This window comes from Neovison vison, chromosome 12, assembly GCF_020171115.1.
Source record: "Neovison vison isolate M4711 chromosome 12, ASM_NN_V1, whole genome shotgun sequence".
In the NCBI taxonomy this organism is placed as follows: domain Eukaryota; kingdom Metazoa; phylum Chordata; class Mammalia; order Carnivora; family Mustelidae; genus Neogale; species Neogale vison.
The window spans coordinates 19,379,961-19,407,796 of NC_058102.1; the positions used below are offsets into that span (position 1 = coordinate 19,379,961).

At 33.8% G+C, this 27,836-nt stretch overlaps 1 protein-coding gene across 3 annotated transcripts in view; it reads left to right on the forward strand.

Moving 5' to 3' along the window:
• NUP37 (nucleoporin 37) overlaps positions 1-27,836 on the forward strand; it is a 44,454-nt gene that overhangs the window by 7,913 nt on the left and 8,705 nt on the right. For all 3 annotated transcript variants that reach the window (XM_044226851.1, XM_044226850.1, XM_044226852.1), the window contains 4 exons: positions 2,152-2,276; positions 5,944-6,016; positions 7,765-7,859; positions 25,364-25,454. In XM_044226851.1, the coding sequence (XP_044082786.1) occupies positions 2,152-2,276; positions 5,944-6,016; positions 7,765-7,859; positions 25,364-25,454 (384 nt within the window). The remainder of the gene's footprint in view (positions 1-2,151; positions 2,277-5,943; positions 6,017-7,764; positions 7,860-25,363; positions 25,455-27,836) is intronic.

Genomic DNA, 27,836 nt, shown 5'->3' on the forward strand with positions numbered 1-27,836 from the left:
TAGGGAACCTGCTTCTACCCCCTCTTGTGCGCACGCGCGCGCTCGTTCACACTCTCTCTCTCTCAAATAAATAAATCTTTAAAAAAAGAAAAAATAAATAAACATATATATATATATAAATTCTCAGTTCATGGGCCGTACAAAGCCAACGCATAGACCAAATTTGGCCCAGCCGTAGTTTGCCATCCTCTGCTCTAGGAGATCTTTTAGTGAGGGTTTGCTGATGCTTAAGTCTTGGTTTTTATTTTTCTGAAAATATATTTAATACAACTTCATTCTTGAAAAACAGTATGGTTGTGTGTATAGCCCTAAACTTTTTTCTGTCATTGTTTTGAAGATCTTGTTCCACTATCTTCATGAATTTGTTGTTTCAAAAAACTATGTGCCAAGAAGTCTATGCTTCTAATTCTTTTATAGGAAATCTCTTATATGGGAAACCTGTCTTTTCTTTCTGGTTGCTGTTGCTAAAAGCCCCATCCTCGTCCTGCTTTCTTTTCCCTCCCTCCCCCCGCCGCTCCCTCCCTCAGTCTGTGTGTACACATACACACCAATTTATATCATGAGAGTTTGTGTGTGTATTCTGAAGTTGTGCTATGTTGAATCTGCCTGCGGATTTTATTTAAGCTGTCTGGGACATATTGTTCTATCTATATATATGTATTGGTGCCTGTCATCAAGTATGGAGGATCCTTTGTTATTATCTCTTCATCTTCAAATATTGCCTCTTAGCTCATTCCCTCTATTTACTCCTCTACAACCCAAATGAGATATATAGTGGAACTTCTCACTGAATCTCTTTTAACTTTTTTTTTTTGTCTTATCTTTTCTGCATTCTGAGTAATTTTTTCAAGTCTGTATTCCAGTTGCTCTAAGCATTTTTTTTTCCTTACGATATTTTCATCTAAATGTTTTATTTGTTTCTTTTTAAAAGCTGCCTTATCATTCTTGGTAATCTCTTGTTGCTTACTAATACTTGTGTTTGTGGTTCTTTGTTTTCACATGTTTGAGTACATTTGTATAGGATCATATTTGATCCCATATCTGTGGTAACTTTTTGAGACCTGGGTAGAGGTAGTTCATCCAAAGAGAATTTGCCTTTGTCTGTCAGGTGCTCTGGGCCACTACCAACATATGACCATTTTGAAATCAATTGTCATTTTCTGGAGCACATAACTAATGTGAATTCAAGCTACAGACTCCTATTACAGCCAGCTAATGGTAGAGATTTCTCATAAGTGGCTTTTCTCTCTTAGCCTTCACCCATGGTAGATATTTTGCATGGCACTTTTGGTTTGGGGTTTTTTTTCCTACTTCCCCTTTAAAGGACCTAGATCTTTGCAGAAGTCTCCAATCATCCTTCCTTGTGCAGGCACTAAACTTTGTCTTTTTTTCCTGCAAACTGAACCTGTTAGTTTTTGGATGTGGACAGAAGTACTTAAGATAGCTGCATTACAAACTGAGGGTTGCTGGGGGGAGGGGGGTTATGGACATTGGGGAGGGTATGTGCTTTGGTGAGTGCTGTGAAGGGTGTAAACCTGGCGATTCACAGACCTGTACCCCTGGGGATAAAAATATATGTTTATAATAAATAAAAAATTAAAAAAAAAAAGATAGCTGCGTTACATTATTTTTACAATGGGAAGGTTTTTCAGGTGATTATCCCTATTTCCAGACCTAAATACTTCAAAATTTATTTTTTCCTCATCTTCCCATAAATATAAACTGAAATTACTTTAGTAGTACCAAAGCAGGTAAATAGGCTGACTTTAAATATCTAAACCAGAATCTTGTATCCAAAAGATTAAATTAACCAGATTGTATTAACATATTCACTATTCATAGTCCATAACAATATTAGATGAACAATTTGTAACATCTTACATATGTATAGTGCTTTATATAATGCTGTGTAAAAATATATTTACTGTTTGTTTTTAGTTGTCCTACAGTGTTTTCCACGAGACTTAGACAGTTTTAGCTATTTTTGTTGTCATTGTTGCTCAGCTAACCAGTTAAATCTCTATATCTAATCTGTTTTTGAACTTCTCAAAAGAATATATAAGGCTTCCTGATAAATTCTTCATTATGGTAAAATCAGAATGTTATAGTGTTTGTTTTCATAACTTAAAACATTTTACTGTATATGCTTAGGAGGAAGAAGCAGACGTTGAAGGAATTCAATATAAAACACTACGAACATTTCAGCATGGAGTCAGGGTCGATGGCATAGCATGGAGCCCAGAAACTAGACTTGATTCATTGCCTCCAGTAATCAAGTAAGTTTAAAACTATTAAGTGCAGTATTTATTAATGTCCTTTGTTTTAAGTGATCTGAAGTCTTTGATGATTAGGACTTTTTTTCCTCCATTTCCATTTTTCCCAATTTCAGATATTAGATCTTTTAACATTGGCCATTATTTCTTAATTTAGTCTTACTATCTGAATTTGTGATTTAAATATGCAACATGGTAGTGATGCCTTGAATATGTGTTGGGGCCTGACTACAAAGCTCTTTACTGAGTTTCATCTGAATCATTTGAAGTCTTCACAGATTCTTCACTGAGTTTACCACTTATTGAAAGTTTAACTGTTAAAATAAGTAGATTTGATCGAGACATTAATGAACCTTACTGCTACAGAGGCCAGTGTCACATTTTCTTGTTTAACAGTATATAAAACTATAATTCTAATCCTTGGGCTTCAGTTTTTATGAAAGCATTGAAAAGAACAATTCCTTTTTGAGAAAAATCTTGACAGTACCTGCTGAGACCTTCTTCACAAAGGCAATGTGTCAGATTGTTTAATGTTTGTTACGAAACACTAACCTTGCTTCCACAGATTCCAAATCTAAAAGATATGCCTTCTTTTAGTAAACAATATAGCAACCCTTAGTTAGCTCTTACTGAACTAACCTAATTTTTTTTAATTGAGGGATAATTCACATACAGTGAAATTCTCAACTTCTGAGGGTACCATTTAATCAGTGTTGCCATGCATACACTTATATAACCCATATACAGATAGTACATAGCATTTCCATCACTTCAAAAGTTTCTTAGTACTCCTTCCCAGTCAATCCTTGTACCCCATCTTCTGCCAAAGCAACCATTAATCTAATTTTCAGAAGTTAATTTTGCCTATTCTAGAACTTAATATAAGTGGAATCCTACAGAATATACTTCTGTGCCTCATTTGTTGTTTTTGAGATTTATTCATGTTACAACTACCAGTGATTCTTTGATTCTTTTTATTTTTGAAAAGTATTCCATTACATGGTATAAATACCACTGTTTGTTTATCATTCTTCTCTAAGTAGACACCAGACAGTTTCCAGTTTTCAACTGCTATGACTAAAGTTGCTATGGGCACCCCTGAATATATAGCTCTTAGTAGATACATGGTTTCCTTATTCTTAGGAGTAGAACTGCTAAATCAGAGGGTGGTTGAATGTTTTTTTAACATTTTAAGAAAGTACCAGTTTCCATAGTGGTTCTACTGTTTTATAACCCCACTAGTTAATCTAGAGATGCTCAACTTGCTCTACCAGCTCTTCAGCATTTATTGTTGTCAGTCTTTATTTTAGCCATTATTTTTGGAACCACAATTACATTTCCCTAATAAAAAAAAATAAAAAAATAAAAAATAAATAAAAAATCTTAAAGAATATTTGCCTACAACAAGATTGTGAAGATGTTCTGTTTTCTTTTAGAAGCTGTACAGATTTTAGCTAACCGAATTTTAAATAATCCACACAACAGCACATTGTTAATAGCCAGTTTGCTGTTCATTTCCTTTTATATTAAAGTGTTCTCAAAATGTGGAGTTAAACAAGAGTCAGTTTCTGCATTTTTTAGCAGATTTTGAAAGCTAGACAAACTATCTTCCTCCATGGTTCTGCTTGATGCCTGTTTTCCTGTCCTACTGTAACATAAAATGACATATGCTGTTATTGTTTCATCTTTTCTGTTGATGTTGTCTGATAAGCAGCTTCAGATTTTTTCTGCAAATATATATGATAAATTCAGAATATTAACCAGCCATCAATTTTAAAGACAATACTTTTTGAGCAAGCCAACTGCACAGTTTTGTTTTTAAATAAATCAAATATTTTATTATAAAACATTACACATTTACTGTATCAAATTTGGAATATACAAAATATTTTTAAAGGCCATTTCTACACCCAATATCCTATTTTTTCATAAATAACTTCACACAATTGTGATTAAACTATATTTGTATTTCTTGTTTTACTTTACTTCTATATATATAATGTATTTCTTATTTTACTTTACATACATATATATGTAAAGTAAAATAAATAATAAAGTAAAATAAGAAATACATTATATTATATATGTATGTATACATGTATAAATTTATACATATATGTATAAATTTATATATGTATAAATGTACATTTATACATTTTATACATTTATACAAATGTACATTTGTACATTTATATATGTATGTGTATATACATACATATATTATATATATAATATATATACACACACACACACACATATATACATATATACACACACACACATATAAAGTATAATATGTATTAAGATGACTCATGGGGTGCCTGGGTGGCTTAGTTGGTTAAGCGACTACCTTCAGCTCAGGTCATGATCCTGGAGTCCCAGGATCGAGTCCGCATCAGGCTCCCTGCTCAGCAGGGAGTCTGCTTCTCCCTCTGACCCTCCACTTCTCGTGTTCCCTCTCATTCTCTCTCTCTCAAATAAATAAAATCTTAAAAACAAAAAAAAGATGAGTGAGTTATAACTTGAGGTCTGTCTTATCATTAGCTTAACTTACAGCTAGAAAGAACCCACTAGGAATGGGTTATCTGTAGCATTTAGTTGCCTTCAGTTCTGCTCTCTCCCTCTGTTCATCCCCGCTTGCTTTTCTTCACACTTGCTGGAAAGTAATACTTCACCTTACTTCTATTCTCTGATGCTTTATGGTTTAATTAAAGGATGGTGTAAATATACTTACCATGTATAAACTCGAGCAGCAAAGTTTGGAGAAAAGTGGAACAACATAAAGTTTGCCATAAAGTTGTGTATGTGTGTCTGTTTGATTTTTTCTTTTAATAAGATTCTTTCATTAATTTTTTTTTTTAGTAAATAATCTTTGACCCCTGTAAGTCCTTTCTTCTCTGATGTTTTTACTGAACTTGGCCTTATTTTCTACTAATACTTTATAAACCTTTTGCTTGGGATATTTCTTTTAGAAACCTTCTAAAGTAATCTTTTTCTATTTTAGAAATGATATTTTTGAAGAGAGATTTTTAAATGATTTCTTATGACCTAAGTATTAGGAGATCTCACTAGTAATGTTGTTGTAGCAAGTCTGTTCTAGAGTTGCCTCTGGATGTGAAAATATGAATATCCAAAATAATAATAGGAGAAATTCAAAGGAGAAAAATTAGGTAGATAAGCTTTGCTTTTTAGTTTTTCTTACCTTTTATTTGTGTTATGAAATATAGCATAATGCCAAAAGTGCCCAAAAAGTACATACAAAGTTTATTGTAAAACTTTTGTTTTACTATTGTATTGTAAAACAAACTCTTGTAAACAAACACCTGTAATGATCACCCAGGTCAAGAAACAGAATATTCCTAGCACCCAGGGTCCCCACTGTGCCCCTCCCAAATCATCCTTCTCCCTTAGCCTTAAAGATAATTAAGCTCATGATTATTGTGACAGTTATTTTCTTTCTTTTTTAAATAGTTTTATCAGCTATGTATGCATCCCTAAAACAATATAGTTTATTTTTTCCTACTTATGAACATTCATACAAATGGAATAATAATATCCTTTTTTTATCCTGCTTTGTTCACTTAGCATTATGTATGTGAGATTCATCGTTGTTCCTGCTTGTAGCTCTCTAGTCATTGATTTGTATTGGTTTTTGTTTTTTCACTTCCAGATTTTGTACTTCAGCTGCTGATATGAAAATAAGATTATTTACTTCAGATCTTCAAGATAAAAATGAGTATAAGGTATGTTGACAAGTCTAATTTATAACTCTTTATTTTAAAACATTATTTTTTTTCAATATTTTATTTATTTATTTGACAGACAGAGATCACAAGTAGGCAGAGAGGCAGGTGGAGAGAAGGGGAAGCAGGCTCCCTGCTGAGCAGAGAGCCTGATGCAGGGCTCCATCCTAAGACCCTGAGATCATGACCTGAGCCACCCAGGCACCCCTTAAAACATTATTTATGCCTTTTCACTTGAATTTATCTCAGTTTGAAATGTTTAAGGGGTGCCTGGGTGGCACAATCGTTAAGTGCCTACCTCTGGCTCAGGTCATGATCCCAGGGTCCTGGGATCAAGCCCCATGTTGGGCTCTCTGCTCAGTGGGAAGCCTGCTTCTCCCTCTCCCTCTCCCCCTCCCCTTGCTTGTGTTCCCTTTCTCTCTCAAATAAATAAATAAAATCTTTAAAAATAATAAAATGATGTTTAATTTTCATCTTTAAAGTATATAATTCAGCATCTCATTTACTCTATTTTTGGCTATAGTAAGGACTACAGATTATAAATCTGATATCATTTATTAAAATATTAGGTAGGCACAGCAAATGAGGCGGATTTAGAAATTCACATTTGGGTGTAGTAAGTACAATAGACATGAACACACATAGAGTTGAGAGTCAGACTTCGAGAAAACTTGGAGTGCAGCATGTAGGGTAAGGTGGGGTTATAAAGCGCTTAAGAGCACAGACACAGAATCCAGATTGCCTAATTCTGTCATGTTAATAACAGTATGAATGGTTAAGTTCCTAATTTCTTTGTGCTCAGTTCCTTATCTATAAAATGAGCATAATAATAGCATCTGTCTCAGAAGGTTATGAGCATTGATTGACTGAGCTAATTCATACAAAACAGAACAACGTTTTGTACATAGTAAGTTCTATATATGTGTTTTCTATTAGTATAATAAATAACCCTGTAAAAAAGAGAAAGACAAATACTGTATGATCTCACTTATAGGTGGATTTTTAAAAAGCCAAACTCATAGGAACAGAGAGTAAAATGGTTGTTGCTGGGGGAGATGGGGCGATGTTGGTCAAAGAGTACCAAACTTCAGTTATAAGGTAAATAAGTTCTGCAAACCAAATGTGCAGCATAATATGTATAGTTAATAGTATGGGTTGTATACTTGAAGTTGCTAAGAGAGTAGATCTTTAATGTTCTCACCACAAAACAAAAATGAATTTCTGGGTTGTTGTGATTATGGGCTTCTAATACTAACTTGTCTCCAGTGCTAGCAGTTACATAGAGGAAAATTAATAAAGACCCAATAAGGTGAAACCCATACTATGTTTATCAAGTAGTCAGTATGTAGAACAGTAGGTATGACTTGGGTTTCTAACTCAGTGCAGTGCCCCTAGAAATTCCTTCTAGCTTTAATTTTTATTTAAGCTTTATGTAACAAGTAAGAGAGGAGGTAAGATGAGGACAGGTACAGTAAAAAAGTGTGTGTGTGTTTTTATAAGAAATGCATACTAGAAAAGAAAGATCAAGCTAATAGCATGTGTTGAATGATCAGCTTCTTTCCAAGATAAACCTTCCAGAAAAAGTGGGTGTATAAATCATGCCTTAAAAATAGCAGATTGCTTAAGAAATATTTATAGAAAAGGGAAGCATGCAGTGAAAGCTTTTAAGGCAGTGAAGTAAAAATATTAGGTAGAAATTTTGTAGTTTTTTTTTTCTGTATTCTTACTACCTTTTCCCCTGATGTCAGGTTTTAGAGGGCCATTCAGATTTCATTAATGGTTTGGTGTTTGATCCCAAAGAAGGCCAAGAAATTGCAAGTGTGAGTGATGATCATACCTGCAGGTATGTTACTTATGTTAAAACCACACTTTTCAATTTTTATCCTATTTTAATGAGAATTACATTATAAAAATTACAGAAAATTTAGCTCCTGTATATACTCTGTAAGATGTTGTAAAAGATGCATACTTTATTCAAATTGTAAGCATGGCACAAACATGAGTTTCAAAACTGGTGAATTCCAGTTAGTGGAAACTTCCCTCTCTGCCTCTTATTGTAGATTTGTATATTTATGAAATTTAAATATGTATTGTGTCAAATTCTCCAATATTGAGTAAGAGCAGTAAGATAATAAAAGGCAACTGCCATATTATGAAGTTATTTCACAGATCCTGTCTGATAAGTTAATGTTTATAAATGAATTGCAAATCTCATTTGCTAAAGTAAGACTCACAGGAAATTTCCCGTTTTGACTAATTTGGAAGTTTCTATATAAGGCTTTCTGCAGATATAATGCATTTCAATATCCTATTCTTCAACTCCACCCCTAGTTTGGAATGGATGAGATAGCTATGACATTTTTTAATATTGCTTAAAGCTAGAGAATATCACAAGTAAAACAACAAGATGACAGCAAGAGTAGGAGGTGGAAATAAGCTGAGGAGTTAGGAGTGAAATGGAATTCTATAAGCATGCCAATTGCTTCACTTGCTTTAGCAGTACTATGGGGGGGGGGAACACAGCTCTGCTATTTTATATAATTTTAATGTTTGGTAAGACTATGACAAAATCATTAGTATTCATAAATATTTGTGTGTGTGTGTGTGTGTGTGTATATATATATATATATATATATATAAAACCATTAAATATGTGTCCTTTCACACTGGAAGTAAAGCCCCACTGGCTACTTTTTAAATTTTAATCATAATAGCTCATCTTTTTAAAGTTATAGAGTCATAGGCCATTATTCTTTATGTACTGCCTGTTAAAATTTTCATGTCAAGGACATGAAAGATTTACAGGCCATTAAGATTTTAGGGCCTCAAGTGTTACAAAACCAAGTTTATTTAGAGACCTGAAGAGTAAATGGGACCATTTTTAAAGTAAAAAGTTAGATTAGATCACTAGATATAAATAATGATATTTTCGTTCTCTAATTCCTGGACTTTCCAAATCACAAGCATTTGGAATAATGAAACCTGAGAAGGGTGAAAATGAGTGCCTTTGAAAGCCAAGGGATAGCCTCTGAATAGGGAACAATAGCCAGAAACCTGGGATTACATTCAGTGGTCTGTGATTACTTTTTTTCTTGTAGTAGAGTTTTGGGTTTTTGTAGCATAGTAAAATTGTCCTAAAATTTTGGGACTGACAGAAGGTTGCCAGTTTTTTATTTTGTCAAGTAATAAGAATTTTAAAAGGTCTACTGCCTTCTATTATTGCCATCATTTTATGAAAGTAAGAACAATATTACTGTAAAAAGGAGAAAGGCTTAACTTGAAAGTAAGTCCTTTAAATAAACATAACTTTTTTAAAAAACGTACTGTGTTGCCCCTAATTGCCTTATTTTGCTAGACTGTGGTTGATGATGTTATTGTTCAGCAAATACTTACTCTCCCTCCCACTTTCACGAGGATGGAGGAGATTTTCCCACACTATTGGGCTTAGCTGTGTGACTTGCTTAGGCTGATACAATGTTAGCAGCTAGGATGCAAGCAGATATTTAAATGATTTACTTGGTCTGTCTTAACGTACTGTCCTCTGTCTCCTATAAGATGAGCATGTCTGGATAGCTACTGGTTTCTCATTGTCCGCAATGAGAAACACATGGAACAAATATGGACCTATCTGGCATTTTGAAACAGAGCTTCCCACAGACTCATGAGCAAATAATTTATGCTTATTTATGCTACTGAGATATAGGGGTTGATAACATCATTTTAGCAGTAGCTGGGGAGGTAAATTTAGACTTCATCAGCTTAGTTCACCAATCAGAAATAAAGGACAGTTCTGATTGGCCATTAAAGTCAAACCTTTTGGGCCAAAAGCAGTATAAATAAGACCTTTAAAAGAAATAGCATAAATCAAGAAGTTTAAGGAAGAATAGTAGGTATCATACACTCTCATAGTAACAAAGGAAAGAAGGACTTCTGATAGGATTACAAGAGAAAAATATTTCAGTACAACTGTCTTCATTAATTCAAAGTATAGAATTGCCAAGTTACTAATAAAGACACCATCCAAATGGCAACTACAGTTTGAGCAATGGAAATAGCTATTTATATCCTAGGAATCAATCCTACCTAAAGAAATTCTACCGATTAGTTTGGATCTGCACCTTTCACTTATTCATTTGGACAAATAAAATCCTTGTCCAATTATAAGCAGAGCCTGTTTCATCTTTGGTGTAGCTTTATATGCAGGTAATACCATGCTTAAAAAAATATATGCTCAGTAGAGTAACTAGACTGAAGGTCAATAAGGAACTAGAGGATTTGAATAACATTATAAATAACTACACCTAACAAATGTATACAAAACAAGACATCAGCAGAATGTACATTCTTCTCAAGTGCACATGAAATATTCTCCAGAATAAACTGTATGTTAAGCCTAAAAATAAATTAAATAAATTTTAACAGATTAAAATCATGCAGAGTGCCTTCTTTGACTGCAGTGGAATAAACTAGAAGTCAGTAACGGAAAAATTGAAAAATCTACAAATATGTGGAAATTAAATATCAACCTATAAATAGTCAAGAAGAAGAAATCATAAGGGAAATTAGAAAGTACTCTGAGGGGGAACCTGGGTAGCTCAGTGGGGTAAACCTGTGCCTTTGACTCAGGTCATGATCTCAGGGTCCTGGGATCAAGCCCCACATCAGGCTCTCTGCTCAGCAGGGAGCCTGCTTCCCCCTCTCTCTCTGCCTGCCTCACTGCCTACTTGTGATTTTTCTCTTTCTATTAAATAAATAAATAAATTCTTTGAAAACAAAACAAAAAGACATATTTAAAAAAAAAAAAGTACTCTGAGATGACTAAAAGTCAATAAACAACAATTGATACGATGTAGCAAAACTGCTCAGAGGGAAATTGTGTCTGTAAATACCTACATTGAAAAAGAAGGAAAAAGAGAAGAAAGAACTTGAATCAGTAACTTTAGTTTACACCTCAAAGGAGCTAGAAAAAGAAAAAAGGAAACCCAAAGGTAGCAGAAGAAGGGAAATAAAGATTATAGCAGAGATAAACAAAATAGAGAATAATGGAGAACTGATGACACCAAAAGTTGGTTCTTGGAAAAGATAATGACAGAATTAGCAAACCTTTGGCTAGACAGAATACTCCCCAATTAGTAAAATCTGAAAAAGTGGGACATTACTACCAACCTTACAGAAATAAAAAAGATTTTAAGAGAGTATTATGAACAGTTACACACCAGCAAGTTCACCTAGATGAAATGGCAAATTCCCAGAAACACAAAATTCAAGAAAAAGTGAGAATATCTGATTAGATCTATAACAAAGAGATTAAGTCAGTAATCAAAAACTTCCCAACAAAGCAAGCCCAGGACAAGATGCCTTATTTGTGAATTCTACCAAACATTTAAAGAAGAATCAACACCAGTCTCTCAAATACTTCTGGTTAATAAAATAGGGGACATTTTCTAAGTCATTCTATGATGCCAGCATTATCTTGATACCAAAGGCATCACAAGAGATCTGCAAACCAACATTCCTTACAAATATCGATGAAAAAATCCTCAACAATATCTATTTAAAATTAGAAAGCTCTTAGAAGATAACATGGGGCAAATCTTTATGACCTTGGATCTAGCAGTGATTTCTTAGAAATGACACCAAAGATGAATATAACAACAACAAACTAGATATAAATTGGACTTCATCAAAATTTAAAACTTTGGGCATCAGAGGACACTGTCAAAGAGCAAAAAGACAACTCACAGAATAGGAGAAGATATTTGCAAATCATAACTATAAGGGTCTCATCCAAAATATATGAAGAACTTACAATTGAACATTAAAAAGACAAACAAAAGACAACCCAGATAGAATTGTTGCGTCATTATATTGTACACCTAAAATTAAAACAACACTATATGCTAATTATGCTTCAGTAAAATAAAGACAAAACAGACAAATGTCTTGAATAGACAATTCTCCAAAAAAGATATAAGCTAACCAACAAGCACATGAAAAGATGCTGAGTGTCATTAGACATTAAGGAGATACAAATCAAAAGCACAATGAAATAGGGGCCGCCTGGGTGACTCAGTTGGTTAAGCAACTTGCCTTTGGCTCAGGTCATGATCCCAGAGTCCTGGGATTAAGTCCCACATCGGGCTCCGAGCTCCAGAGTCTACTTCTCCCTCGACCTTCTCCCCTCTCATGTGCACTCGCTCACTCTCTCTCTCTAATAAATAAAATCTTTAAAAAAAAAAAAAACACACACAATGAAATATTGCTTCACACTCACAAGGATAGAAACGAACAAACACAAATAGAAAGTAACAAGTTTGGGAAAACTGAAGAAATTAGAACCCTCATTCTCTGCTGGTGGGAATGTAAAATGGTATAGACACTGTGGAAACATTTTAGTCATTTCCTCAAACAGTTAAACATGACCCAGCAATTCTGTTCCAAGGGAAATATTCAAAAGAATTAAAACAGGTCTTAAACAAATGTGCAAAGGAATATTCCTAGCAGCACTCTTCACAATAGCCAAAAGGTAGAAACAATCCAAATGTCCAAGAACAAACGGCTAGATAAACAAAATGTGGTATATCCATATTTTGAAACATTATTCAGCTATAAAAGGGAATGAAGTACAGATGCCTGCTACAACATTGATGAAACTTTATGCTAGGTCAGAGAAAGTAGACATAAAATATTTTCTGATTCCATTTATATAAAATCTACAGAATAAAGATATCCATAGAGACAAAAAACAGATCAGTGGTTTCCAGGAACAGTGGGGGTGGAAGGGAATAGAAACTGCTCAATGGGTACAGTGTTCCCTTTTGGGATAATCAAAATGTTCTGGAACTGGAGAGTGGTGATGGTTCCACAACATTGGGAATGTACTAAGTGGCCCTGAATTTTGCCCTGAAAATGGTTAAAATGGGGAGTAAAATAAAGTAAGTGAATAAAATGTCAAAAATATTTAAATACTAAGTTTTATTATATAAAATACTATAGTCTGTACAAAGGAACATTACATTATCACGTATATAACAAAAGAGATTATATAATAGGAGCAGGACTACAATATAGATTCTTAACATTTTGTACTATGAAGAGCAGAAGAAATATTTCTCTGACTCAGTGCCAACTTAAAATAATTTTTAAAATAAATGTTTTAAAATATGTACATTTAAAATATATGTATTTTCTAATGTTTAACTTTGTCATTTCAGGGAGACAGAGTATTATAATTAGCTAGATTTATGGTCTTAGGGACATCATTTCAAAACAATCTATCTCCTGAACAGGTTCATAAGAATTATACAGTTTATTGAAATTGCCAAATTCTAAATCAGACAGTAAAGGTAGTTCTTACTTATACTAGTATGTCAGTCTAGGGAATAAAAAGTTGGCACTTATCTCTTGTTATAAAGAACAAATAAATGTATTGAGAATAAATTAATCTATAGACTAGTTCGTTCAGTCAGCAAATAAACATCTACAGTGTGCCAGGCACTGTGCTAGGTACTTGGTCTTCACTGACTTATTTTTTTTCTTTCTTTTTTTTTGTTTTTTTAAAGATTTTATTTATTTATGTGACAGAGAGAGATCACAAGTAGGCAGAGAGGCAGGCAGAGAGAGAGAGAGGAGGAAGCAGGCTCCCTGCTGAGCAGAGAGCCTGATGCGGGACTCGATCCCAGGACCCTGAGATCATGACCTGAGCCGAAGGCAGCGGCTTAACCCACTGAGCCACCCAGGCGCCCTATTTTTTTTCTTTATTTCTATGGGACAGTAGGGGAAAGAGTAGAGGAAGGGGAGGGGAAATCACTGACATTTTTAAGCCTGTAAATAATCATTTCGGAACCATTTTAGGCTTCTCCAAGACTGACAAAGCTATTTTATTTTGTATAAACGAATTACAATATTAATAGCCAAGTATTACTAAATATTTTATTGTGCTTTACTGTATGTTAACCACCATTCTAATTACCTTACCTATGTAAATTTAATTAATTTTTACAACAACTCTGAGATAGGTACTATTTTTTTTTTTTTTTGGAGATAGGTACTATTTTATGCTCATTTTATATAATGGGGATACTAAGAGGCTAAGTAATTTGTGGCAAGGGACATATCTGCTGTTAAGTTGAGGAACAGGCATATCAGGCAGTCTGGCCCTAGTACCTGCATTCACCTGCCTGAGTGATGATTTTCAGGTGTATCCTAAGAAGATGGTATTCACATCTAAAAATATTTTAGCTTTTTCTTCTCTGTATTCTTTGATATAACTTCATTAATTCAAACTGTGAACTGAGGTGCTACTCATACTCTGAAATATTGTTATAGAAGATGATAAATTTTATCTAAGCTTCCATGTAGTTTTAGTATTCTGTGATTATGCAAGTTTGTAAGGAAATCGAATTCTCATTTAAGTTAGCAGTTCGTTATCAGCCCCAATATCCCCCTTTTAAAATAAATATTTTACAGTGCCAGCTATACAGTCTTAAATGAAACTCATGAAAATATAAGCTATCAAAGTATAAAAATCATCAAAAATATTTAGGGCCTTAATTGTATTATACATTTCTATAAAAAGAAAACATTATTATAGAGTACCTGTTGCAGTGTGTATATACTTAGGACTATGTAAGAAGACAAGTGAGATAGTCTTTGTCCCTCTTTACAATGAATAAAGTTGAATATGAGAAAAATAAGATGACAGGGAAACGTAAGGCAGAGGCAAGGCTGCCAATGCACAGTTCCAGGGATATGGTTTGCATAAAGTACAATGTAAATAGTGCCATCTGGAGTGCTGCAGTGTCATAGCCCTAAGTAAAGCTTCAGTTATTAGAATAAAACTCACGTCATTAGTAATAAAAAAAAAAAAAAGTGAAAGAGGGAAATAATATCTCAAAGTAGAAATAACACAAGACAAATTATAGAATGTCAAGTTGAAAAACTAAGGAAGGATAATTGTCTTGCAAATCAGTCAGTTTTTATATGGATGGTATCAGAATAATTAACTGTTGTGCCATGGGATGGGATACTAAAAAAATTTGCAAAAACTCTATCTTTTATCTCGAAATACCCCCACCTTTTGAGGTATTTCTAAATTTCATTCTCATTTAATGAATCAATCCATTTAATCCTCAGAAACCTTATGTGGTAGGTTTTCTTGTTATTCCTTTTATAGAGAGGGGAATTCCAGGCAATCTAGCTTAACTACGTTATGCTGTTTCTACTTTAACACTCTTGAAGTTTTAGTCTTTTTATATTATTGAAAAGACAAATGTTCAGATTACGTCTGTGTTCTGATCAAAATCAATTATGTAGGGATTTAATGAAATGGATAGAATTGTAGTTAGAGTCATGCCTGCAGAAGTGTTATCATCTGCTTGTGAAGAATTTATAATTTTTGAAAGATACCTTTGCTAAAACATTCTAGTACCAGTTCTTGAAATGAAGATGTCATGTTCTTCTTTATACTTTGTTAGCCCAGTTTATAGACAACGAGTAAAGAGAAACAGACTTTTATAGAGGATAAGGAAAATTATTCTAGAGGAGACTGCTCTGGCCTTTGCACTAATAAGGTATTTTTCAGTGTCAGCCTTGTTTTACTGCCTTAAAGTCATCACAGCTTCTAGAAGGATGCCCTTGTGGCAGGTACTCAGTGACTGGGTGAAGGAATCAATGCCACTCTGTACCTATCACAGCATCTTCTCACCACCAAACAGAGCATGTGACAGATGTGTTTAAGAAAAGTACCCAGGTAAGTCATGGCATTGCTAGCCATTCAGCCTCATGTTTGATACCATTTCCTTTGTGGTCCTTCATCCTGTATACCATATTTTTTTTTTTTTTAAAGATTTTATTTATTTATTTGAGAGAGAGAGACAGTGAGAGAGAGCATGAGCGAGGAGAAGGTCAGAGAGAGAAGCAGACTCCCCATGGAGCTGGGAGCCTGATGTGGGACTCGATCCTGGGACTCCAGGATCACGCCCTGAGCCGAAGGCAGTCGTCCAACCAACTGAGCCACCCAGGCGTCCCCCTGTATACCATATTTAAATACATGTGTATGTATATATATGTATGTGTATATGCCATGCACAGAGAAATGACAATATTGGTGTTCATAATTATGACCCAGCATTATCAAAAGAAGGCTAAATTAATATAATATTTGAGAAGTAAATAAGTGCATATTCATTTAGAAAATTAATTATTCCATGCTTCAAAAAGAAGATAAAAATGATAGTTAAGTACTTAATGGGTTAAGCTTATTATTTTAAAAACTCACTAATACAGAACATCTTATTCCCAGTCAGTGCCAAATAACAGATGTTCTTGTATATTAAAAACAGTACCGTTCTGTAAGAACAAGTCAGATCAACAAGTATTTATTAAACACGTTTAGTATAGCCAACATTTAGTACTTTGGGGGATACAAAAGAAATAGAAGACCCAGTACTCACTGTAACTACAAAGGATGTCAGAAGTAAATCCCTTTCCTCCTCCACCCCCTCAATAGTCTTTTTAAATATTAGATAAAATTTATGGTGCAGGAAAATTGGCTTCTAGAAACCAGGAATTCTTAGCTTAAGGCTAAAATAATAGAAACATGTAATGTGCTATTCATTTTGTCTATAAAACATGGGATATTAGTAGCTGTCATGTTCTAGCTGTCATCATTTTTAAAAAGAATGGAAGAGGGGTAGCATATAAAAAGTAAGATTTTTTTTTTTTTAGGAATACAACCAAATCACTGGATAAGGGAATACCAAATTACCTAAGATATTCACTAAGCCAATTGTACTGTTTTTTGGAAAATTGTACGAGGAAAAAGAATATTTATCAAATGTCTTCTGTGTACCCTAGATTATCATTGTTCATGTACATTTGAGAGTCCTCAAAATCCATAACTAAGTTGGTTTCCTACCCCATCCCCACGCTAAATGGGATCACAAAATACATAATCTATTTAAAAACAGTCCTTGATTTATTTAAAAATGATCCTTGCGGGGCACCTGGGTGGCTCAGTCATTAAGTGTCTGCCTTCAGCTCAGATTATCCCAGGGTCAAGGGATCGAACTCCACATGGGTCTCTCTGCTCAGCAGGAAGCCTGCTTCTCCCTCTCCCACTCCCCCAGCTTGTGTTCCCTCCCTCTCTCTGTCAATAAATTAAATAAATAAATAAATAAATAAATAAAAACTTATAAATAAATAAATAGAAATAGTCCTTGCAGGAAACAGAAAGAAGGGAACTGAGAACCTTCAGTGAAGCATTCCTTGGGAGGTTAATCCCTATTCAGGAGCAAATAAACTGTGCCTAAATAATTCCAGGTACAAAATGAAATCAGGAGAATTTATATTCTTTATTATAATATTATGATTAAATAATTGCAGAAATAAAGTTCTCTGCTTGTCTTCTAAAATTCCCTGTAATTTTTGTAACATTTTGAATCATGATCAATTATTGCACAGTTTTCACAAGAGCTTTAAGAATGGAATAAATAAAGTTTGTGTTGGGTTTGGTAATAATTTACTTCTAATGAATGGAACATAAAGATTCTATGTGTTTATAAGAACTTCCCGAAAGTTATACTAAAATCTGTTGGTCACATTTGCAGACCTTTTTTAATTCAATGCAGTATGTTAATGCAAGATTACAATAAAGTTATCAAGTGATGCAAGACTTTTCTGAACTTTTATATGATTGTGTACTGGTCACACCACTCTAATATTCAACTCTTTGTTCTCTCTCATGTCCCATTGTAGATAAAATACAAAACCAGTATTTCATAAAATGTATTACTGTATCAATGATTGCAGTAATTTAAGCTTGTTTTATGTGGCCCTCGTGTGGTTGCAGTAAGTGAATTGTATAAATGAGAATCAGATCCATAAATGTTTTTCAGGTTTGTTTTGAAAATCCATTTATGTCACTAATGAGAACTACTTTCCCTCATTTACAGCAGAATAGTCAAATTTTAGGTTCTAAAATATATCGAAATCTTTCTTGGAAATAATGAAATGCTAATATTTCCTGGATAGTATTAGTGGTGTTTATGTTAGTTATAGGAAAGGTCCTTTTACTCTGAATTCCTTGAAAATGAAATCATTGTATATGATCTGTTTGAAAACTGCCATATGGTATTTCTTTGCCATTGAGAGTTTAAATTTGAGGTTTATTTTTAAATGTGGCAAAATTTCTCACACTTCCTGTCCTTCAAAAATCTGTCTATGTAAGTTAAGATTTAATTCTCCACTGGGGCAGCCTCAGCTAGTTTCTCACCTCTGTGATGATAAACTTGTAGTTTCTGCTGAATTTGTTTATAATTTCAAGAAAACGAAATGAAGGAACAACATGTGAGCTTGTAAGATTTTTTTTAACACCTCTAAGGTTTTGTGAAGATTTAAAATAGTAGATTATTTTATGTATGGTATAGTTCGTTTGTTAGTGTTGTGTTTGAAACAGGCCACCTTTGTCTCCCCTCTAAAATACACACAGACTTTGATTATCAACTCTATTTTTGACTGATTTTTTTGTTTTTGAAGGATCAAATAATAAGCAAATGCAAATATCTCTCATTTTCATCCTTAATAATTCTTCTTACACTCAAGTCAATAAAACTTCTGGTAATCCATTTCTTTTATCACTAATAGTAGTATATTAATACTACTTGCTTAGTAGTCTCTAGCATTTAAGAAGAAAAAACAAAATCAGTCTTATCTTATTTCTCAATATTTTTTTTCTCAATATATTTGAAATACTGACACATACTGAAAGTACCCTATACAAAATTCTTATCTTATATTATGGCATTTTGTCAAAGGCTTTTTCCCAGCTGACAAAGTTTATTTATTCACCACACTAACCTACCATACCCACTGTCAAGATTTGCCCATCTAATCCCTAGATTTGTGCCTTTAGTAATGTGGTTTCCCACCTCTGGATTCCTTTTGCACCTAAAACAAAAGATTTTGACACTAAATTGATTTGTAATTTGGTTTCGCTTCTTCCTAATTCTGCATTCACTTATTAAGGAAATATACTGTTTTCCCTTTTTTTGAATTATCCGTATGGTGATGAATAACTTAGTGGTCAATTACTTGGAAATGGGAAGGAAAAATCTTCATTTTATTATCACAAAATTCAGTGAAAAAGGGGTTTGTTGTCTAAGAATATTGGAAGTCCCTTTCTTGCGCCCAGAAACACTGTAAAGTAGATCCTCCTTTTTTTTTTCTTGCTCTCATATTTAATTAATCAGTAACAACTCATGTGATCCAGTCAAGTCTTTTAGAAAGATTACAGTTAGTATTTTTTTGGCTTTACTGGTTAGAGAAGGCCAAATGGTTACAGATGTGTCATTTAATGTCACCCATTCCTTTTGTCTGTACTGTCAGAAACATTTGGTAGCAGAAATTTCCTTCTACAGTAAACTTCTTAACAATGAGATGCCAATAAAAAATGGAGAACAAATAAAAAGAACAGAGTATTACCCAAGAAATTTCCTTTCAAATTCTCAGAGGAAATATCTCCCTCTATTAATTGTCAATTTAAAAGACCCTTGAGAATATCTAGGATATCTCTGATATGCCAACACCCAATTTATGGGACCTTTTTATTGACTAAATTGGACAATTACATTTAAATACCATATGGTAGGGATACTTAATGTCCTGCTGAAAAGCACTCAGCCTGAAAGGAGGCAATAATTTTAACAATAAACTAACTACCAAAAGTATATTTAATTCACAGTGTTAGATCTGGATAGTTCTCCATCTGTAAATTTTACAGCTTAAATCTAGTAAGAGTTCAACGTAGGACCATAGAGTTGGGAGGGCTGGAGGTGTTTGTTATAATTATAGTCAAATTGGGTCAGAGTTGTCATTTTACTTGAAGAGGGGTGCTATTTGTATTACAGTGCTCTTTGATTTAATCTATAGTATTGACTTCTTAATGTGTCAATAAACTAAATTTACCTTAAAAGCTTTTTCTTTAAAATCTCCCTTGTAAACATTTAAATAGGTATACAGTGTATTTCAAATAGCTCCTGATTTTTGGTCAAGATAGTTTAATTTAATAATGTGTTTTTAAACTTTTATAGTCTATTACCTTTCCATGTGCTTGAGTACATCTATTAAGAAGGTTATGAATCCTAACAGCTTTTCTTTTTTTGTGACATACTTCTTCGTTGAAAAGTATGCTGCTATGGTTGTAACTAACTTTAAGTAGCTTTACTCATTATAAACAAATTTATTAGCAATAAATTTGAAAATATTGATATGAATTTTCAAATTCATTAATTTGTTTTCTGTTACATTAGAAACTCTCATCTGATATGGTCTAGACCTACAGTTTGTTAAATAATCAAAGTCAGTAAACTCAATCACAAAACTAAAATACAACCTACTGAATGGGAGAAGATATTTGCAAATGACACATCTGATAAAGGATTAGTATCTAAAATATATAAAGAACTTATACAACTCAACACCAAAAAAAAAAAAAAATTAAAAATGGGCAGAAGACAAGAAGAGACATTTCTTGAGAGAAGACATATGGGTGGCCCACAGACACAAGATAAGATGCTCAGCATCACTCATCAAGGAAATGTAAATCAAAACCATAGTGAGATAACACCTCACACCTTTCAGAATGGCTAAAATCAAAAACTCAAGAAACAAGAAGTGTTGGCAAGGATGCGGGGAAAAAGGAACCCTCATGCACTGTGAGTAGGACTGCAAACTGCTGCAGCCACTGTGGAAGACAATATGGAGGTTCCTCAAAAAATTAGAAATAGAACTGTCCTACAACCCAGGAATCCCACTACTGGGTATTTACCCAAAGAATGCAAAAACACTAATGTGAAAAGATACATGCACCCCCGTGTTTACTGAAACATTATTTATAATAGCCAAACTATGGAAGCAGGCCAAGTGTCCATCAATAGATGAAAGGATAAAGAAGGTGTGGTGTGTGTTTGTATATGTGTATATTATAATATATATATAGTACTTGGAGCTAGAGAATATAGTGCTAAGTGAAGTAAGTCAGAAAGATGAATACCATATGATGTCACTCTTGGAATTTAAGAAACAAATCAAGGGGGTAAAAAATGAGAGAGAGACAAATCAAGAATCAGACTCTTAACTACAGAGAACAAATTGATAGTTACTAGAGGTGAGATGTATCAGGGGATGTATGAAATAGGTAAAGGGGATTGAGAGTACACTTACCTTGCTGAGCACTGAGTAATGTATGGAACCGTTAAATCACTATATTGTACAACTGAAACTAATATATGACTGTATATTAACTACATTGGAATTAAAATTTAATAAATTAAGCTAATCTAGTCTCAAAAAATATGAATTAACTCAGGAAATCATTTTAAGAGATTGTCTACCTACCTTATTTTAATACACAAGATATGGATGAAAATGTATCAATTGCTTATTGCCAATTTTTAAATTTTAAGCTAAGACATCTATTTTTCCATAATTTATGGGTCTGATGATTAGCACTGGACTTTTTTTTTGCATGAATCACACCCATGGTAGTGACTATAGTGAAAACATATCTAGACTTTTTACTTTGATTGCTTAATCTTTTGTAACTGACATACATTCCTAATTTATTGCATTTTTAAGTTAGAAATTTACCTTTAGTTAGTTGCCATCAACTGAGTTTCATTGAAATAGCTTTCGCATTCATATTCTATCAGCTTACATAATACTAGTTGTGTAATTGTACTAATAAATAGGCATGGGTTTACACCCCATACAATGGTTTACTAAGTTAAAAAAAAAAAAAAAATCTTCCCTCTGTAAGTCTACAACAAATGTACGTGTGAACCTATTAGAAAATAGCCTTGTTCCTGTCAATTCTATAGAGGGAAAAAGGAAGAGTCTGTCAGAAGGAAGTCAGTTAAGAGCTTTGACTACATATTGTATTCACTACATCATAAAATTTGTGCAAATTAATCCATACATGGATACTTGAAAATAACATAATATGCAAGAAAAAGGGGAAGATTTGAAAAAGCTGCCTTACAAGTAAGACCAACTGAAAAGTTGCACATTTTGCCAAATGATTGTTTTAAGATTGTTTTTATCGTAAACTTGTCAGAGAAAGTGTAGGTTTTTTCCGTTGGTAATTAAAACCAAGATGCCCTTCAATGGATGAATGGATAAGGAAGATGTGGTCCATATACACTATGGAGTATTATGCCTCCATCAGAAAGGATGAATACCCAACTTTTGTAGCAACATGGATGGGACTGGAAGAGATTATGCTGAGTGAAATAAGTCAATCAGAGAGAGTCAATTACCATATGGTTTCACTTATTTGTGGAGCATAATAAATAGCATGGAGGACAAGGGGCGTTAGAGAGGAGAATGGAATTTGGGTAAATTGGAAGGGGAGGTGAGCCATGAGAGACTATGGACTCTGAAAAACAATCTGAGGGGTTTGAAGTGGCGGGGGGGGGGGTGGTGGGAGGTTGGGGTACCAGGTGGTGGGTATTATAGAGGGCACGGATTGCATGGAGCACTGGGTGTGGTGAAAAAATAATGAATACTGTTTTTCTGAAAATAAATAAATTGAAAAAAAAATAAGCTAACAGGAAAAAAAAAAAAAAAAAAGGCAGTATGAGAGGAAAAAATAAGGTATGGCCAGTCTGGAAAGCTATTTGACAATACCTGCTGGAGTTCAACATATTTGTAAGCTATAATCCATCAATTCCATTTGTAAGCTATAATCCATCAATTCCATGCGTAGGTATATATACTCAGCAGGGGTGTGTGTGTTTGGGGTGGGGGGGATGTGAGTATATTCACTAAGAAACATACAAGAAGATTTACAGCAGCATTATTAACAATGACCAAAACTGGAAACAGCCTAAGTGTCAACAGTCCAGTGGGTAAATACATTACAGTGTATTTAATTAATGGAATACTATCTACTGCAACAAGTGAACAGAGTATAACAACATGCAATAATGTTAGTAAATCTCACAAAATCTAATGATAAGTGATAGGTGCCAGACCAAGAAAATATGTACTACATGATTCCATTTTATGATGTTCAAACCAGGCAAAGGTACACAATTTTGTGAGAAATCAGGGTATTAGGTGCTTTTTGTGAGAGAGCAAAGAAGATCAGAAGGAAGCCCAAGATGACTTTTGGAGTTTTGGAAATACTATTTCTTAATTGAGTGCTATATTCTCTGAGCTGTGTGCTTAAGATTTATGTGTTTTTTATTATGTATGGTGAACTGCAAAAAAATGTATCAAAAAATAAAAGAATGTGATTTTATCTGATGGAACTAATATTAACTAGATGAGCCATGAAGTAATGACAGAAAAATGAGTTGAGCTCTACAAAGGGATTTGAGAAGAACTTAATTATGGAATCAATCAAAAAGGGAAATAGGACTTAACAACTTAAAGTATACCATCTGTAGCTTATTTAGTTATAACTCATTTCAGCCCAATTTGTTGTATTTTGCATACTTAGTACTTAGATTATGCAACCACTGAGAATTATTTAATAAGCACATAAATATAAACCATAAATCACTTTATCCTAGTCCTATAAAGTAATCCCTCCTCATTTTTAAGTCAGGTTGGTTTTTTTTGTTTGTTTTTAAGCATCAGGTTCTGTTAGGATAAAATACTATTTAAAAATTAGACTAAAGTTTGGTTCATTGGACCAAATTAAAATACACTTAATTAATTGGCCTATTTTTGTAGAATGTCCTTATTCATAATTTCTACCTCTTTGGTTTTCTTCATTTGAAAGGAAAAAAATGATGAAAGAGTTTGAAAGAATGGAGCCTTTAGACCATTCCCCCGTGAGACTCACTGAATTTGCAAGACATTCCTACTATTTCAATAGTGGTAAAATATATGCTAGCCCAGCATTTTATTATGCAAGAGGCAATAGAGAAGAAAGAAATATTCTTTCTGCCATAATTAATAATCTTATTCATTGTGGGAAGTGAAACACAATTGCACAAACTATTGGTAAATGTGATTCCCTCTTCAATTAAATTATAATTGTTTCCCTTGTATAGTAAATATAGATGAAAAGTGTTAATTTGGCAAAAGAAAAAGTATGCTTCTAAATTATTTAATCAAATAGATAATCATTTTGAAAAACATTTGCGTTTGTTTATATGTGACTATAATATTTCATGATTGAAGATCCTATAATTTCTATAAGAGAGAAAAAATATTTCAAATAATGTGCTTTGGCACAGAATAACAGCAATGTTCAATACATATGTCTATTGTTTTTGAAGAAAATCTTTCCCTAAACTTCAAATGTATACTCCTTAAGTTTGTTGAAATTATTTTGTGGTCCCTAATGGGATATAAACTATAAACCCTAGAAGAAAAGGTCTAAGGCATTTTGATGAGCTGTTTTAATTCTTCATTTAAATTCTTAAAGACCAGAATTCTGTGGGTACTTTGCCAACCACTCAGCACTTCTGCCTCCTGCCATGCTAACTCTGCCACACTCTGTACCTATATCTGTGAGATATAACTGGCTGAGTGTGAAGGATGAGCTGGACAACTAGCAGTCTGGATGGGGAGTAGCACTTTTCACAGTAAAGTGCCATTATTGAGATTTCTAAGTCTTGATCTCTGCTATGAGGTTGGGAAAGAAATTGAGATAGAAAGCCATGTCAGCGAGTAGCTTGGTCCTTGTTACTATGGATTTGTAAGTGTGAGGAGGAGTAGGAAGAACCAGGTATCTGTTCCTTCAACCAACCTTTACTCTGGTGGCTTTCAATCAAGGCACCTTTAATAAGCAGAATTGGGGAAGTGAGCCAGATCAGAGAAGGTATAAGATAAGAAGCAGCCCCTGGCATGGAAAGCCAAAAGCAGAAGGAATTAAACAAGTATGGAAATTATCTCCCTAAATTCACGTCACATTACCTCATACTAGCTTCTTTATACATTATTTTGGAACATGGGAGTATTGGGGGTAGGTTGTGTTAAGCACCCCTGGCAGAAACCGTGATTGAAATGACTACTGAAGTAGGAAGGTAACCTATTTAGTGAACTGGAAACTTCAAGATTCTGCCCACAAAATAAAGATTATATGAATAGTTTAATTTGGTTACTGTGTTACAGTATTAAATTAGAAAATGTATGTGATTGTTTTTCCATGACTGAGTATGTTAAAACTTCTTCATACTGCTTTCAGTTTTTTTAAAACATATACTTTAGCTATAAATATCTATATAGTATAATCTCTAGTTAATAGCTTTGAATTAATTGATGGGAGTGTCATTTTTATTTTAATAGTGATATAGCAGAAATATTTAACATTGTATTCTATTCTTTTATTAGGATTTGGAACTTGGAAGGAATGCAGACAGCTCATTTTGTTCTTCATTCCCCTGGAATGAGTGTGTGCTGGCATCCTGAGGAAACTTTTAAGGTTGGTATTTATAACTTGGTTTTCTTTTATTAAGCTGAGAAGACACATACAGGTATAATACATGCATATATAGAGGAGAAAAACCAATTACTTTTTCTACCTCAGAGACTCTAATTGTCATAAATGCATCAGACTAGTGGAGAATTCTGTAACTTAAAATCTCTGTATAATTAAGTTTTTATTTTACAACCATCATCCATAAATGACATTTTTCGGAGTACATTTTTCCTGCCCTTTTGAAGATTGCAATCTAAAAACAGATGCCCAGTCTATCTAGTAGCAGTATTCATTTAAAAAAAAGTTAAAATCCATGCTTGAAGCTATAATATGTAAACAGAAAGCATCACTGACAAATTTGAGCTGGTTGCAGTGGTATTCAACTCCTATTCAGAGTAGAGCTTTCTAAAATTCTAAAAGTATACTAGAAGTTATTATCAGTTGACCTTAATTCTTATTTCATTGAGAGGATAGGACTCATTGAACAAAAGTTCTCTCATTTGCCAGTATCTGCTCTGGCATCACTCTATTTGATCTTTCCCTAGAAGCTAAGAAGTTACCGTGTTCCATGGTGGTGGGTATTGTGGAGGGCACGTATTGCATGTATCAGTAGGTGTGGTGCATAAACAATGAATTCTGGAACACTGAAAAGAAATTTAAGAAATAAATTAAAATTTAAAAAAAAATAAAAATAAGTTACCATGTTCATCTTGTTAAAGTTAATTCTTTAGCTGTATAGATCTCATGCCAGTTCCCTAGGCATCTTGCTTTTATAGCTTTTTAATGTCTTTGTGCTTCTCCATTGACTCTTTTCCATCCTCATAGTTGTACAAAAAGATAAGCTTGATTTAATTATAGGAAACGCTTATATAATACTAAATATACTTGGCCCATTGCCAACTTTTTATATTAGCTCACTTAGTCCTCATGGAAACCTTATGAGATAGCAGCTATGATCACCCTCATTTTATAGAAAACCCATTTCTGTCACTTCTATCTTGAAACCCTGCTCACTTGATCTTTAAAGATTCATTATTCTAGTCCTCTTGAGCATCTCTGCATGTATCTTCCCTTTTTCTTTCTCCTTTGCCAACACTTCTTTTACCATGTATTTGTGAATTGTTGGAAGATGTAGTTTTTACCAACACTGTGCCCTTTAGGTGTGAGAGAGGGTAAAAGAATGAATAAAGCCCCTGCCCTTACATTGCACAATGATGGGCTTATAAGAAAGAAAAACGTGTAAATATAGCAACACAGATTTTAAGTGTTTTAAGTGTTGGAATAAAAAAAATCTAGTAAGTAGATCAATTACATAAGAAAGAATTAATCAGATCTGCTGATAGCCTTCACAGAGGAGGTAATCCTGAGCTGAGATGTTCCAGACTATGTAAGTATGTTTTCTGAACCTTAGGATACCATGAAAATTTGTTTCAGGCAGGTTGGATCTTTCTTCAGTAGAACTGGACACTCTGTATATGTGCATGAGTAAAATTTTCCAATTTATTCACATTACATATGTAGGGATTGTTCCATGTATAAGTAATGTTTTTGAAGCCAGGTCCTATATTTTATTTTAGGTAAGATTTCCCCCCTGTAGTGGTGTGACTACATGAACTATAACAGGGATTCTAACCAAATGTTAATATTACCATGTATAAATACAATAGACTACCTTTTTTTTTTTTCCTAGAGAGAGCAGGAAGGGCAGTGGGAGAGGGAGAAAGAGAGAATCTTTTTTTTTTTTTTTAAGATTTTATTTAAGAGAGAACACAAGCAGGGGTGAGGGGCAGACAGAAAAGCAGACTCCCTGCTGAGCAGGGAGACCCATCTGGGGCTTGATCCTGGGACTCCAGGATCATGACCTGAGCCAAAGGCAGACACTTAACTGACTGAGCCACCCAGGTGCCCCAGAGAGAGAAAATCCATGCTGGGCATGGAGCCTGACATGGGGCTGTCTCCCAACCCTGAAATCATGCCCTGAGCTAAAATCTAGAGTTGGATGCTTAGCTGACTGAACCACGCAGATACCCCAGATAAGCTACTTTTTTTTTTGTTTCTTTTTCTAATAACTTTATTGAGATATAGACAATATGCTATAAATCCACTCTTTTAAAGTCTACAGTTCCGTATTTTATAGTATATTTACAGAGTGCAAACAGTACTAGTATTTAATTTTAGAATATTTTCATGAACTCTGAAAGAAAACCTATACCGAGCTCTGCCCACCACCACTAGCAACCATTAACCTGCTTTCTGTCTTTATGTATTTGACATCCAAATGGGCTGCTTTTTAAAATCTGTGACCTAGATGAGAAACCAGAACTTTTACAACTTCTATACTGAAACTTGAATCTTAATGCTTGTGATTCAGATCGCTTTCCTCCA